Source organism: Vidua chalybeata, chromosome 3, assembly GCF_026979565.1.
Source record: "Vidua chalybeata isolate OUT-0048 chromosome 3, bVidCha1 merged haplotype, whole genome shotgun sequence".
In the NCBI taxonomy this organism is placed as follows: domain Eukaryota; kingdom Metazoa; phylum Chordata; class Aves; order Passeriformes; family Viduidae; genus Vidua; species Vidua chalybeata.
In genome coordinates, this window is record NC_071532.1 from 90,268,555 (window position 1) to 90,285,819 (window position 17,265).

At 37.2% G+C, this 17,265-nt stretch overlaps 1 protein-coding gene across 1 annotated transcript in view; it reads right to left on the bottom strand.

Annotated features, from left to right (window-relative positions):
* AGPAT5 (1-acylglycerol-3-phosphate O-acyltransferase 5) overlaps nt 1-17,265 on the bottom strand; it is a 56,095-nt gene that overhangs the window by 17,483 nt on the left and 21,347 nt on the right. The window contains exons 5-6 of the mRNA XM_053939008.1: nt 10,112-10,202; nt 974-1,135 (exon numbers count right to left, since the gene is read on the bottom strand). Of these exons, the coding sequence (XP_053794983.1) occupies nt 974-1,135; nt 10,112-10,202 (253 nt within the window). The remainder of the gene's footprint in view (nt 1-973; nt 1,136-10,111; nt 10,203-17,265) is intronic.

The following is a 17,265-nucleotide window of genomic DNA, read 5'->3' on the forward strand; positions in this document are numbered from 1 at the left end:
TTTTAGCAGCAGAAGGAACAAGTCCCAGTGACACTGGGTGAGCTGAGGAGCAGAGAGTTAGATAAGTTCCCTGCAGGTCCCTCAGTCTACACTGATCCCTCACCCAAAACTCTGGAGAGCTCTGTGGAACTACTGTAGCTGTTTTTTCCCACTTGGTATCAGTAGTGCAAAGAACTCAAAAGTGCCACTTTGAGCCAACCAGCAACAGTCAGGCACAGATACAGCTGAGTAACACAGCAACTACAAATGGAAAGAAAGATGATACATGGCACTCCAGTAACAGTGCAGGCAAATTATTTACTTAAGAATAAATAATCAGTCCACCATCAAGCATAATAAACAGCAATCCCTGAAGCTCTCTTTCCCTGAGTTTTCCCCAGCAGAAACTCCAGAACAAGTTTTCTGGTTAGAATACTCAAGGAATGTAAAACCAATCTATCTGATTTTCTTAAGGCCCTGTAGGTAGTTTAAAATACTAAAGCAAGTAAAGCCCACTTACATAAAATGCTTTTCAGTGTCTGTAAGATTACTGGCTGTGTGCAGCAATTTGAAAAACTGTCAGTAGAATACTACTGCTACCCATGTTACCTTTAAAATATGTGCACTTCAGCAATTAGATGTACATGTGTACATATACACAAGTAGCATAGCAGAGGAAGAGAGAGAGAATTTAAGATGATGCCAAATCCCAGTGCTAGAAGAAACATGAAGGTAAATGGAATCTGCTGCCTATGTCTCCAAGTTCCCTTTGACTGCAAGGGGCACTAGTATTTAGAATTGGAATAGGGAAGCAGAGGGCAGGAGTGTCACAGGTAACTCTTGTAAAAGCCCAGTGACTAGAACAATGCCCTACCAAGGGGCTGTAGAATGGCTGAAATGCTGTAGAGATTATCCTCAGACCATTTCAAAGTACCTGAAGTTCTGTATATAAACAAGCATACAGCTACAGCATGTCTCATAGGCCTCAACTCACCTGTCATAGATGGTGCCAGTTTTCTTTGCCCTTTGTGGTCCACAGTACCTTCATAAGCCACAGTCACATCATACACTGCATCCAGATAGTCTTTCATGGAGTCAATGGCTACATGAGTTGCCTTCACCCGTGGAGTTAGTACATGCTTTAATATAGCAAGTCCTAGAGGGGAAAAAATAAAAAATAACTACAGTGTTTGAAAGTAAACTGGACTACATTCACAAAAGGAACATCACACCAAGTAATGTCAGCATCTCCATTCAAAATCACAAGAGGTTTATTTTCAATCTCAATTCTCAGTTGAGAGAGTGTGCATGTGTACTCACTGCTTATGCTCTGCTGAACACATGTAGAAGATGAAATAGAAATCCTAAAGGACATTAACAATAGGAAGGCTGCTCAGTAAGAGGGCCTTTTTTTACAACTCCTCACTAGAAGTAGTGATGGCTTTAATGTGGCTCATGAGTGATGAAACAGCACTTCTCTTTACTTTGTATGTGTGTCCAATTGAGGTGAAAAAAAAGAGCAAATTATCTGAGAAATACTAAACACACATAGCATCACCTCCTGAAATTCTGTATCAGAAACAGATTTGGCAGATAATCACAAAAAAATTTAAGCACACCTAATGCTCATCCAGCATTTTACTTCCCAAGGACAAACCAATTTAGTGAACATACTGAATCCTAACCTACTCACTGTCCCAGCAGAAAACTTAGCAGCAGTGGGGAAAAAACAGCACCGAGAACCAAAACCAAGGAGGAAATCTTCTGTGCTTCCCTGCAAACAATCTGTTACAATTGACTTGGCTACTGACAAACTCATACTGACAGAAATCAACTTTTAACTTTTCCAGGCCAAGCCACAGAGGTTGGTATGTCAAGGACACAAGAATATCAGGTTTAACATCACTCCACACATCTTAACAACAGTATTTCATATCCATGTTTACTTCAGTTGACCACTTACACTTAGAGCATATTTAAGAACATTAAAACACACTGGGGCCAAAAGTATAAACCTCTTCCCAGAATTTTAATACACAATTACTTTCAAAATTAAAACAAGCAAACAAATAAGCCCAAACCCAAAGTCTTTTCTTGACCTGAACACACCTCTTCCACATTTACCTGAAAGGGCTTCCAGAAAAAAAAAGCATGCTATGTAAAAATTTTCACTATTTTTCTGTGTGTCTATTTCTCAAAGAGAAGTATCAGAATAAAATTTTGGCTTTTCATTTCCAGCCTATTTTTCATTGGCTTACTCTTCAGTCCATTTTTAAAGAACTATCCATTGGTGAATCCACTGGTTCCTGGTGGGTGAACAGGAAATTTTTCTAAACCAAAGTATTGTGCTATTGCTTTTGATACCTTTCTGCTTCCTAAATCAATTCAAAAGATTATATATTATGTCCTGATTTTGTACTTAACTCCCTTGCTGGGTAAAACATACTTTGATCTAACATTATGAAAATACCTAGTGAACACTATAAGATAATGCTCATTTCTACACCACTCTAACATTCTTAAGAGTGGAAAATTTCCATATAAATCACTATCTTGATTTCTTAATATTTGCTAGTAATCTCCTTTTCTGAATGCAAAGATAAAAGACTGTTTATCAGCACTCCTTCTGAAGCCATTGTTCCATGCCTTACTGGCAAGAGTGGTAACTGTCTATGCAAAATGTTATATGGATCATGTAAATATTTTGAAGCATAACATGGTGGTATTGTTTTCTTAGCTTGTGAACTGTTACATCAAACAGCTAATTATGTTATGTTTCAAAATGTTTACTCTGTAAATGAAGCACTGAATATTCTCGTGCTGTGTCAGCAATGATATTAGTGTGGACATGACACTCAACACAACTCTTGCTGAGCCAAATTCCCAAACATATTCTACAAACACTGTCATTCCTTTCCTGCCCAAGTCATCTTCCCCTTCACCAAACTATTACTGTGAGGAAGAAAAAGGGAAAATTGTGAGAATTGAATCATCTAGACAAATTATTAAGTTAGGTATCTATGACTATTAACTGCTAATTTTTTTTAATCCATGGCCAGTTCTGGTGATGAAGATCGTCAGTGACAATCTGTGAAGTGCAAATGTAGAATAAGTCACTCCTATTCCACATGCTCTCAGTGATCTCTTGAGAGTTTAAGTACAATATGAGTATGTATCTAAATCAATAAAGTCCATAATCTATTATTCAGGAACACTACAGTGCATGATAAACATGCAGCAACACCAGTTCAGCACATCCTTTTAATGAATCTGTTTTATAAAAACATTACCACATATTCTTGCAATTACTTACAATCTTTGCTAAAATCAACATAACAGAATTTAAATCCAAGTAGTTACAGTATAGTTACCTTGGCAAGCTGCCTGCATCCAATTCACAAAACACACTGTGCTTAAACTATTTTTAATGTTGTGCAATACAGTTAGGACCCTCTGTCAAAGTATTTAAGGTCATGAGATTTTATTTTAAATGCCAAAGAAAATGAACTAGATACAAGTAATATTGTAATGTTCTACCTTAAAAAGCCATAGCTTTGCACTTCTAACTTTTGAATGATAGACATTAAAAAAAAAAAAGAAAGAAAATCTGGAGAAATATGATGAGCAGTGATATTTAAAATATCATCCATTTACCACATTATTGTAAGATGCAGAATTACTTCAGAAAGTCTGCAGGAAAACTGAACGAAATAAAATAATTACTTTGGCAAGTAAAAAGGCCCAAATAATTAAAATCTATAGAAGTGAATTTTTCATCTAAACACAAAATAACAAAAAGACACTAAACAAAACATAATTTATCTAACTTCATTGGGATGAAGTAACATATAATAGTAGCTAAGTACAACTCTGTGTAGAAGATTGCCATCCTCTTCTCTTCATCTAGGCCAGAAACTCAAAGAGCTGTTCAGTACAGGCAGGCCATCCACATTTTCAGAGTTGGACTTTCTTAGTTATATTTCTACTCCTGATGTGTACACACATTTTAAAAAGAAAACAGTAAAAATTTTCAGCTCTAATTTAAGAGTACTCTATGTGTCTTACATTAGCATTACCACATTTCATCAACAAAAGTTAATTGCTCACTGAAAGTGGATCTCAGAATTAGTTTGAGGTCTCCACACCTCTCTCCCCTCCCCATGAAACCATGGACTTGAAACTCCACTTTCAAGTACACAAAAACTGAAACCAGGGTGAAAACCAATGGATTGATTTCAAGACCAATTCGATCTTTCCTTTTTCATGTGAATGTGTGTCCAGTGAAGATATTAGACAGAAAGCTCTGCAGTTATGTGCAGTGTCCCAAGTACTCATCCCAACTTTTGAGTTCCCACCAGCTTTCTGGAATGCCTCCAGTGATTCAAAGCTTTACATATTGAAACCAGAGTCCACAGTTAGACTTAAAAAGCAACAAATGGTGAGAGAGCTCATCCATTTGTATGCTAGTATTCAACTGACTTACAGAAACAGGACTCAGCTGATAGCAGTATTAAAATACTGTATGCACTAGTAAAATTGTTTTTCTGTTATCATGAACTAAAGTATACAGGAAATGCAACTAATCTCCACAGGAGGAGTATGACCAGCCTACAGCAAGATATGGGAGACACCACACATTGGTACACTTTCTTCCAAGATGGTTATCTACAGAAATACAATGTAGCTTCTTGTTTTCCTATCTTAATTTCCTAAGGATAACTTTTAAAAACACAGACCCTTACTTCATTCTAATGTTTGATCTCAAGTGCTACTCAAGGTCCATAACCTACTCTTTTTAAAAACCATATTCTTTGTCCACATCTCACTGAGCACTTTTAGACCAAGCCTGCTTTCATGAAAGTGTAGAATAAATACCACTAAAAGCTATTTTCTTTAGAGACAATTCCAAATAACTTTTAAGGATATTGAATACTTTGAATTGCCTTAGAATACAACCGAAAACTAATGCCAAGATCTAGAAGGGAAACATTTTCAATTAGCTCCATTGAAACACCTCTTTTGTACATGACCTGTAAAACAATTTTGAGATAAGCGTATCCTGCATACACAAACATCTTAGCAGAAAGCATATTTGTCAAGCTAAGCTTAGCATTAAAAAATATTTACATTAGCAACTTCTCTGCATAAAACCAAAGAAGATAATAAATGCATACCTTAAATGTTTGCTTGATGAAATAACCTTTTTTAGAAATTGAACATTAATACAAAATTCCAAAAACGCCTTTCACCAGGGAAGATTGTTTTGTCTTCATTCAGCAAAAACAAGCCAAGTTTAATTTAAGAAGCTTCTCATCTCTTTGGCTTTGACTTTTCAGAGTTAGTAATATTAGGAAGAGGAGGGCTTTGGATTATTTCTATTTATTCTCAATTTTTTAAAATGCCATATGTTAACATTTTGATAAAATTAATATTCTACTAAACCAAAGAAATTTGTGGTGTTTGGGGTATTCTGTGCAGGGCCATGATTCAGACCCAATGATCCTGATGGGTAATTACCAACACAGCATAGTCTATGATTCTATGACTGACTACTACAAAATGATAAGAAATCCACATATAGATATTTTGGCTATATACAAATGAAATAAATTTTATACCAGAAGCTTGCACAAAAAATAACTATAATGTATATTGCAGGGTTTATAAACATTTTTCTCTATAGTCCAATATCATTAAAAAGACCCAGGCTTAAAAGATTTTCAGTTTGAATTAAATAGATCAAATAAAAATTACCATTTCTATTATTATGACAAACTTAGTTAAATCCCTATGAAAATATGAGTGCCACATATATATTAAGACTGAACTCAGCAACTCAAGCTCACTGACTAGTGGGGAAGAAATCCTGCACTTTTAAGATGCCTAAACCCATGGAACAGAGCCTGAAAGGTATCACCAATATGTAAGCTGAGTGACTTCATCAGACTTTGAAGACAGGAACCATGTTGGCTGACTACTCCCACACAATGGAAAACAAAAGTAAACTCAGCTACTGACTATATACTTAAATACTGGAAACTGGAATGCAAAAGCTCAGAAGACAAGGGGCAAAACCCATGCCATCATATTCTTAGTTCTTTGATAGAGCAGAGGAAGAAATATTTGATTATGGGAATGTTGCAAGATGTACCATTAGAATCATGGAAGTCACTAAACATTCTGAAACATGGAGTGAGTGCCCATCCTGGTAGCAATTGTGAGTCATCTCACCCAAGCACCTACTTTGTGCCAGGAGAGGACAACGAGGTGTATCAGGCTGAAATCCAGCTACAGGGCACACATGCCCCTTAGCTTGGAAGCGTCCACCAGGAATGTGAAAACCTAACACACATCTACATCTGATATTCTGGCAACACATGGCTTATGTGGCTTGTTGTAGTTCTAAAATCCCAGCAAATATTGTTATTTTGGGCAAAAAATATAAATACTGGATTAATTCTCTGAACTTCACAAAATTCAACTTGTTCTATGATTAACTGCTGCATTAATCCTACTACAAATAACCAAACAACTTAGTTTTAGAGACTTTTACTTTCATTCTTAAATGTCAACAAGTTTCTTTCCCAATACAATCAAATAAACATATTTTATCTAACCTTCTATCCCAGGTAAGAAGCTGATCTGAGGGGAATCTTCTGCCACTGGTAAAAAGTGTGAGTAATCCTTCAGTTTTCGGAGGTACTAGTATTGCTCTTGGATGACAACATTCTCAATTCATCACCACAAAATCAGTATTCTTGGAAGTAACCAACTTTCTGTTGCTAATTCTGGCTGAATTCAATTCAGTGGGCAGAACTTACAATAGACCCACCCTATGTGTTTGATTTGTTTGTTTCATAAAGAAGAAAACCATCTGTTCTTGTTAGGAACCGAGATTTTGTGTCGAACTCAAGCACTATGGCAAAACAAACTGTAACATGAATTATTATTGGTATTTTTAAATGCTGCCTCTCTTTCAAGGGCTTAAAGCTTAACATTTTTTGCTGCTTGATATCCTTCCATCCTATTCATAGACAGTTAAGATTTATTTAAATATTCATGTCAATGAGTGAAGACATAATAGTTGAAATCAGCAAAGTCACAGTACTTCATTGTATGTCAATATCAGCTTCTTAAAAATTAATTTAAAATTTCCTTTTGTTGAACTGGCCCTAGGACCAACTGTAAAGAGCCAGTAACTGTGTGCAAAACTTAAAAAGAACATCAAGATATGAGATGCAGCTCATCAACTGGTCCCACTAAGAGCAGGTAATTAAGTTCAGCCCAAGAATTCTGCCTAAACCAATGAAACTTCTCCAGAAGAGGATGCAGCTCACAAAGAGTAAAAAAGCCTTTTTTTACTTCCTCTCTGCAAAACTACTAAAACATATATACACACTAATGTCAAAACCAGTATTTCAGATAGCATCATAAACATTGAGTTATGCTTGTGCTCTAGGAATAGCTTTGTTATCTTTGGGGGTAATAGCTCTGGTACTAACATCGGTTTCTAGTTTAACTCTTCTTAATTTTACCACTTTTCCCAATATTACACTTGCAGTATTTTCTCAACATAAAATTGAGCAAAAATGTAGGGAAAAATAATTTCAAGGTACAAAACATGTCGGTAAGGCCCACACTGCAGCACTGTGCTCTGTAACAAATAGACTAATATGACAAGACTAAATTATTAGACTTCATTATATCCCCACAAAAATGGAGTTAAATTTTTTTTAAACTGTAGGTTACAGTATGTCCTCCTCATTCCTATGGCTGGCAGAACTACTGCATGTTACTACCCTTCCTAAAGCTGTAGGAAGTAAGAAGTGTCCCGGATCTTTTGGACAAGCATGGCAAGGTGTGTTTTTGATGGAGCTCAGCAGTGTCCCATAACAGCGCTCCGTGGCCGTGGCGGGCTGTGGCCATGGCTCCCACGCTGCAGCCCCAGTGTTGTGATGCACTAAATAGTTATTTAGTTGTTGTTTTGCACTGGGTGATTGGGAATTTGCACTGAGTAGTTTTTATATTGCACTATGTCACATTGGTCTATTCCACACACCTTTCCCCTTCCCCCCACCCCCCCAAGCCTCAGGTGTGATGGCTCTCCCTGACCTACTCCCCCCTCCCCTTCTCCTCATCTGTGTCCCATTGGATATGGCTTCCCAGTTCCACCCCACCCATTTTTCCCTGGGCTCAAAACCCTCCAGGATGAGACATTCGACCTCTTTTTTTCTCCTGGACACCACCATACACCTCCTCTGTTATCCCCTGAGGTCGCCTGGATCTGAGGTGGCTCCTGATAATAAACAGGATTTGAGTCCTGAGGAAAAAAGCGCCTTTCATCTTTTATCTGTGTCCATGTAGGATTCCCCCCCGTGTTCAGAGGAGATCAAGGGAATTCATTCCTACATCCCAGCATCCAGCCAGCACCGTGGGGACACTGGGGTTGCTGAGGGCAAGCCACAAGCCAGGGCCAGCAGCACTGCACAGCAGCAGGGTGGGACCTAGGGAGCTGGAATCACATCCTGCCAGCAGCCACATGGAGCTCCCCATTCCCACAGCTCCCTGCATACTGGGATGTGCCCTGGACTGGCACGTGCTCGAGGCTCAGCCTTCAGAACAGCCTGGTTCTGTTCTCAGTGTCGGCCCCTGCTTCTCAACACACTTGAATGAAGAATGCTCCAGTTCCTGTGAGCATCTGCATCTGTGTGGACATGCAGGTGAGCAGGGCCCCAGGGGAGCACAGACTGCTTCCCATCCTCCCCACCTAAAAAGTGTGGCAGAGGCCAACAACAAAAGAATTTAGCAGTGGGGAGAAGGAGATCAAGAGGATTCTGAAACAGAATTGGAGATACTTCTTGTTTAATAATTATTTGTCCTGTGAGTTTTTAAAAGGCATAATTGTTGCAAAATAAAACCAGACCACTACTGGAAAGAAAACCAGTAGAAGAAACAAACAGGTGCTCTGAAAGCACAAAAGCAGTCTTTTACTGTTTTGCAAACTGCAGAGATATAATTAAAAGGTGAAACAAAATAATAGTAAAAATATGAGAGCCTTTTCCCTGAAAAAGAAGGTTGGGAAAAAACCCTATCAAACAACGCCTCCCTCTGAACTCTCAAAGAACCACTAACCTAAGTGAAACATTTGACTTTCATTTCCGACAGGAAACTGAAGCGATGAACAAATACATTATGACTTCAGCTCTCCTGCTCATACACGCAAACAAATTCCATTCTTCCCAAGGAGAAGAAAGGCATATATCCTTTTGGACAAGAGTTAACAATACTTAATAGCTTGATTATATCAACAGGCTGATTCACAGACTTGTGAATTCATTTCACTGTGTGTGTCAGAGAGATGAATTTACCAGACCTATTTGTTATTCTTTGTTTACTTTTAGAGTGAATTATTTCACTTTTGGTCAACAGGAAAAAACAAAATCAGGAAACACGTTCACTGAACTGTTGGATTTAAAGTTTACGTGCATATAATGTGAGAAAATAATAAAAAAACCTTGGGACTCTTGGATTTTTTGCAAGCTTTTCTGAAGAGGAAGTAATTCCATCTGTGTTATAGAGACAATGCCAACAATCAAAGCAACGCCAGAATAAAGTTCTACCAAGGAACAGTGAGACTGGAAGGTGAGAGAGGAAGAAAACCAAAATGTCATAGGAGTACTAACACTAATGAAAAGTGAAATGATGGAAGACTCTTTCTTTTAAGGCACAACAAGCTTTATGCAAAATATTCTTTATATTGACTAACAACCGTAATTGGAGTTACAATATCAACTTAGATGGATCAGTGCCCTGATTCAGTGTAGGCAATTCTTACAACCTTAAGGAGCAAGAAAATAAGTAAATACACAGCTATAGGTAGAAACGACAGTGAGCCTTCTGGAGTACTGTTACTATTGTACATTGTAAAATGCATGAAATGTCTGTATATGAACTACTTTAATCTTACTCTGTAAGAAAATCAGTAGTTTATACTATTCTAAACCTTTAAACACCAATCATGCAGGTTTAAAAGTCCAGTTAAGGTGAGACGATCTTCATATTATGTAACAATTTTATATAATATATGTTAGCACAGTAACAAAAGAATTCTTTCAAAATTTTTTTTGCTTACCTTCCTTTTCAGCAAATGATTGACTATCCGCAATGACTTTTGGTATTTCTGGATTGTAACGAGTCCCCTCTGGAAAAATCACTAAATACATCTGTGGAATTAAAAAAGAAACAGAACAGACAAGTTCTTATAATGAATATAAACAGATTGTTTTTACAGAAATATCAACACTTTATAGGTCCATATTCTACTTAGCTCATACCGTTGTCTATTGTAAGGATCAAAAGAAAATCAGAATACTTGAGCTAAAATTTCTTAGCTCTCAGAAACTTACTGTTTAAGGTTCAAAATAATTTCCTTTGAAAATACACCATAGAATATACTCCATGTAATTTAGGAAGGGAGATAGCATGTGTCAACAGAAGTCAGCAAGTCAGAAGCAGCTGATATCAACAAGAATATCAGTTTTAAGAGATTTTGAAAAGACAGATATATAAATCACAAAGTGACTGATTTTTTTTAAATAGTGATCTTGCCCCTACTCTTTCCTTATACTGAAATATAAAATAATTCATTCATTATTAGAAATACTATTAATTGAAATTATGATAGATCTTAGGTGCCTTTTTTGTCTCTCACTGAATTGGATATAAAGTATATTAGGAACTCAAATTCATAGTTTAGCGTAATTTGAACTTTAAAGTCACGTTCCTTTAAGCATGCATGTCTGCAAGGTTAGATTTCCCAAGTAAATTAATTTGCTTGTTCAGCACCAAATCTATGGGTTCTCAAATCACTACACAGGTAAAGGTTGCCTAAGTATCTGCATATCTGCAGATTATGTACCCAAATAGGAAGAGTCAAATTTGACAATTTTCCATTTTCTTTTGAAACAGAACAGAGGGGTTTCGGTTTTTTTTTTTTTTTTTTTTTTTTGCGTGTGTGTCTTGCATAATTTCCTACAAACAAAGTTGATGCAAAACATCACATAAACAGTGAAAATTTCATATTGGGGGCTCATCTGCAGAAGCAACTATGGTCACAAATGATAACTGTTATGGAGTTGAACATGACACATTCATAGTAAAATGCCTACTGTTAATACTTAATTTATTAATTTTGCAGAAACCAGTCTCAAGAAACATTTGAAAGAAAACAAGAGAATGGAATTACAAAACAGTCCAAGGAATATTATCAGTGATTAGACAGAGACTTTGATAATTGGGAGTGCACATCACATAAAGATGCGAAGTTAAATAAGAACTCAAAAAGAGACACACAGGAATGCAACTTTGGCCCACAAAACATCAGAGTGTGCTGGTATTTGCACTTAATGATTGTGGAACAGCCAAAGAAAGGGCTGAATGCCGAAAGACAGGCCCCAGCAAATGACCTCTCCAGAATCACCCCACAGTGAGGAAGGTTGAAAGATGCACTAAAATGCAGAGGTGGGAAGAAATCTAGGAAATGTGCCAACCAGAGAAGCCAGCTGGAGATCAAGAAAAAGGAGAGCTGAATACATACCCTAGAACCTGACAGGGAAAAAAAAAAGAAAATAAACATCAAAAATAGCAAAACCAGGGTCAGTAGAGTAAAGAGAGCTAGGAGAAAGGCTGTACTTGTCACAGCATGTTTGAGCGAAACTGGCAGACTGCAGAGGCAGGTGAAGTCCAAGAATGTTCAAGGACCCACAGAAATCCAAGATGCATACAGATTTGGTGGTGAGGGAACAAAAAAAAAATGGGTTTAAGAGTCAAGGTGCTTACTTTTGCGTATATAACTGTAGCATAAGTATAGGGACAAGTACAGGAATCCTTAGACCTAGATGTAGTCCACACTTCCTCCAGTCATCTATACATTTCATATATGAAGTATAATGTTGAGATATTTAAGTGACTAAGTAAAACTTTTCAGAGGTAGCTGGAAAGAACATAACATTCAAATCCAGATGCATTTTTCTTTCTTTTCATATGTGTGCTTACGTGCAAAACTTGTAATTTGGATGCTTAAAATGGTACTTCAAGATCAGCTGTTCCAGTTCCACCCCCATTAAAGACTGCATTGCTCAGCTCTAAAGGGTAATACAGCGACTGTAACAGATTATAGAGCAAAGGAAGTGAAGCACACAGGACAGGAATACCATTCTTGGTACATAGCTCAGCACTTACAAGCAGGCAACATTGCTACTGGTCTTCAAAGGAGATAATCACCCCCAAAAGCTGGTTGCACAACAGGGAACAGTATCTATTTACTCCAGTCCTATGCGTGTAACACAAACCAGGGACTGAAATTGTATTTTACTTATTAGTAAACCTCTACAATACAAGCAGCCAAACAGGTTTGTTGACCAGAATCTGAGTTGAAAGCATACCAACAAGACAGGGAAGTGGCCTTTGATTTAAATTCAGCATATAATAACCTACTCTATAGCTCATTAGGATTGTTTTAACAGTAGAATTCATGAATGTAAATAGATGACCTACTTATACTCACATACAGTCCTGCACAAGACAAAGATACCCTGCCAGTGCCAGAACCACTTGTATGACTGGCTTTTCTCCCACCATGGGCAGCAGAAGTTAAATCCTTAAGCACTATTTCCAAAGACTGTAAGAACTACAAATCTCTAAGATTTTAATGACTAAATAAGCTCTCCTGAACTTGGAATAAGAACTTGTAGAAACATTTTAATTCCCTAGAAAGACTAGTCGCAAGTTTAGGCGATTTTTAATACAGATTTTCAATTAGGGCAATTAGCTACATAAAAGTTACACACTTTATTGCTGCAAAATACAGTCCTCATGTTCAAAACAGCAGGGACAGTTTTGAATTACCACAGTCCCTGATTCATTGAGACACCAATTTTAACCCAAGCAATAGGTCCCTATGCTCAGGTATGTGGTACTTTCATTCCTTCTGTGGAACAGGTGGGTGTCAGTAAACTTGGTCTCTCTCATCAATTTGAAAACTTCAAGGAGTGGATCAGAATTCATTTAGTAGAACCCTACTGATTCTTGTTGGAGCCAGAAAACCAAAAAATATGCAAGTCTTTTGCATTTTACCAATCAGGGGCTACCTGAAGAGTCCCTGGTGCAATGTCAGTGCACTTGTCACAACCCACAAATGAAAGGAATGGAAGATGGTAACTGCATTCTCCCAAAGAGCAATGTTTCATTTTCCCAGCACTGTCAAGGTCTCACAGGCAAACAGAAACAGCAGTGGCACTAAGGGGTGGTTGTGCTTCCAGACAGGGGAGAGGGCAGCTGAGAGAGTCCCTGATATAGATCAGAGTGCCACAAACTGGGGGATGGATGGAGTAAGGGAAAGCAGCAAATCAACACATGAGTCCCTGGAATACAGAACAACCATAAACATACAGCAAGAAAAGGTGGCCAAGGGCTTTGGAGAACGCACTGGAGTGAGTAGATGCTACTCTGTAGAAGAATATAGGGCATGAAGAAGAGATAACTACTGACTAAAGGTATCTTGCATTTACTGTGCTGTTCTCGTGTGAAAAAGGGAAAAAAATATTTTAATTTACAAAATTCAAAATTGTCTTAAACAATGCACTTACTTAATTTTAATATTATTATTACTGCTATTGTATCCTGACAGCTAGACAGATTCATATCTGCATCCATTTAGACCACTGCCTAGAAAGTATGCTTCTAGTGAATTGGATGAGAAACATTACCACTCAGATCAATAACTGAAAAGCATATAGTATGAGAAGACCTATCTGGTATAACTGGAACAAAATATAAAAGGTGATGTGGGAAAAGCAGGCAAAGACATCTGTGATTTACAATTGTCAGGGATTTGCAAATTAGTAACTATATAACAAAATTATTACATTAAGCCTCATAGCAGTTGTATGTGTCTGTACTCTCTATGTTTTTATTGTTTGATTAGAATTTCTTCATATGACAATGATTTATTCTATGACTGAATGAATGACAAAACCAAAATGCATAGTAATCAGCTAAATATTGGTTGTACAGGGTTAAATCCCACATCTCAGAATGCAGATTTCCTTCTCTTGATGCATGATTAAAAAAATGAAAGTGTCATTTTCAGTTATCAAGTGGAAGTCTGCTGTTCAGAAGAGTTAACTTTCTTTATAAATCAAGTAGATTAGCATATCAAGTAACAGCTGGATACCCATTCATTGGGCTTACATTCATCTATGGCTTACATTAAAACAACATTAACACAAAAGTGTTCTTTAAACACTGTGACAGTTTCTGCTCTCACAAGACATAAGATTGCAATTTGTTAGCAATCAGTCAAATTTTACGGAATTTTAAACCAAATCACATCATCTTGAGTGAATTTTATCAACAAAAGTCACAATAATGCACCATTTAAGCATATAATTCAATGAGAGTTTGAAAAGCAAAGTGACTTCCAGAAATAACTAAGAAAATATATTAGTTCAAGATCCCCACTAAGAAAACACAGGTGCAACAGTGTTTCAGTCTGCTATCAGCTTGCCTGCCTGACACTGTTGTGCTGCATCTGGGAAGAGGTGTGGGCCAGCTGCAGACCTGAGGGCAGGAAAAGGGGCTGTTTATAGCAGACAGGTGGGTGGAAGTCATAAGACAAGGTGAGCAAGGAGAAGCACACAGTCCACCATTATCTACACAAAAAGAGGCATACCAGAGCACTGATCAAGTTATACTGTGCATGTAAGAGGCCAAGAAGCAGCTGTACTTTGCCTGTCAGTTTTAACTCAAATTTATTTGTCATAACTTAAAAAAAAAAACCCAACAAAACAAAACAAAAGGTCCACAGTGAAGCAGTAAAGAGCCTGCTATGCTAAGGAGAACAAAAGACTGGTTCTGTCTTCCTACACATCTTCAATTTCTTAATGGGAAAAGGGATGGCTCCAGACAGACTGAACATTAATCATCTGGAATTCTTTTGTTCAAATTGTATGTGGAGAGAAACTGTAAATAACAGTGTGACCCTTTAACACAGATTCCCGTCCATCTCTTCTTTATTGGTATATAAATCTTTCCTGAGCAGCTGAAAGGCCAGCTCATCTCTAGCACTACATTAAAGAAAGAACTCTACCATGTACACACAGAATGACTAAGCTACACCAGCTGCCCACCAAACTGAGGAAAGTCCACCATGAGCTGTACCATACAGCACATGAAAATTCCAGAGTCATGGATTAATTATTTTTGCATGAAGCTGATGAATTCAGGGCATAGCTGATCAAAATTTTTTCATTTTAAAAGCAATATGGTTGCTTGTAAATGTCATGCTAAGTTATAGAACTGCATGAATAATGCAAAAAGGACACAGGTTTTCATGTTCTTCTCACAGTACTTACTGTAGGTTAAAGGCCATTTACGAGCATCTACATTTAAATTCTCAAATAAAGTGGGCTATAAGAAATTTAGTCTTCCCTCAAATGACAGCTCAATGGTCCGTGTCTTTTACCCCTGCAGATGCAAACATTTGCCTCAGTAAACAGGCTTTTAAGAACTTTGATTTTGTAAATTTAAGTGTCACTCCTTATAGAGTTTGACTGAGAGATTTTAAACAATTCATTTCTGCAGGACTTATTTCTCTTCTATACTGCAATACCTGATAATATGAGGCAAATGGCAACAACTGCCTGGTATCAACATCCAGGTTCTGTGGTCATTTCCAACACCAGCAAACTCCCAGAGAGCTAAACAGCAGCAGCAAAAAAAAAAAAGCATACCCAAGTGGTCCCATATTTATTAGGCATTAGCTTTGATAGGTTAGGTATGGGCTTTCAATCTACACACAACCCAGGAGGGAGAAGAAAGATGATTCCACAAACAAAGACTTCTGGATTTATTTCACTTACTAACCCCATGGAAAGCAGAACCCACATCAGTTGTTATCTTTAAAGAAAAGCTTTATGCTTTATCCTTACATTCCAACTGTGCTAAAATGACACACTGCAGCAAAGCTGAACACCATTTGCAGGTTTCCAAGGACATAATCAGATGAGTTTCTAGGCACATCTTCCCAAGATTATATTAAAAGAAAAATACACATTTTTCTAAAGGAGATTAATTTAACACAGACTTCAAATTAAGACTCTCATCACAATGTAAACCTTATAATAGTAACAAACCCCTACTTTTTGGGGGGTCCAGAGGGAAGCCAGAAAGCCAGACTCAAGCAGAACCTGTCTTTTTAGCTAGCAAGAAATCCATGGGCCTATGCAGGAAAACACCTTGCTGTCTTATTTCATCCAGACTAACTAAAATGAACTTAACCATCACTCTGCAGGGGGAAGAATTGCTTAGGGGGATGACTACAAGTATGTTTAATACATCCTGCAAGCAGCCTTTGCTTATTCCCTTACACCTCCAGTTTTACAGCAAGTAGAATCTTTACTACTGACATATGGCAAATAATGAAGCAACACAACTTCTTTACATCCCAGGACTGACAGGACCTTCCCTGGTAATGAGGGTGCAGGTTGCCATCACTGAACATGCCCATCTTCTCCATGGACACCATTGATTAGATACTATTTAGTTGTTGTAACATATTTCTGGCCTAACTTATATGTTAACAATTTGAACTTTCCTTCCTTAATTAAAAAAGAACAAAAAAATAACGTTAAATTATTTTTTGAAGACAAAATGAATTTGAGCACTGTCTGAAATAGGGACACTTTACTCATTTACACCTCTCAGTAAGCAAAAGGTCAATTTACTTTTTCAACAGAGACACATGAACAAACATAAAGTCACTATCTCCAAATAAGAAAAAAAATACTATTACAAATGTCAAAACAACCTATGAATGCTTTTTACCCGTCTCAGCTTATGAAAGTTTTGACAATATGGGAAGTCTAAGTCCTAATAACACAATTTTAAATAAAATGGAAGTTTAACTGTTCTATATCAAGGCTTGCTTAGTTGTTTTCTTTTAGCTTGGCCAAAAGGAAGAAGAAAAATTTAATGCACAGCAAGTAATGGAAGCAAAGCACAGTGATTCTAACCACTGAGCCACAAACCATACAGGGAGTCATGAGAAAAGTCACTTGGCAGTAACAGTCATTCTTCAAATAGAAAATTATCAAGAGTTTGTTTTGGGTTTTTTTCCCTCCTCCAGGCATAGCAGACAAAGTTATTCAGTTCTAAGATGCCATTGCCATTAAAAATGATTGATCATTGTGATGACTAATTAACATTTGGTAGGAAAGGTTCTTGACT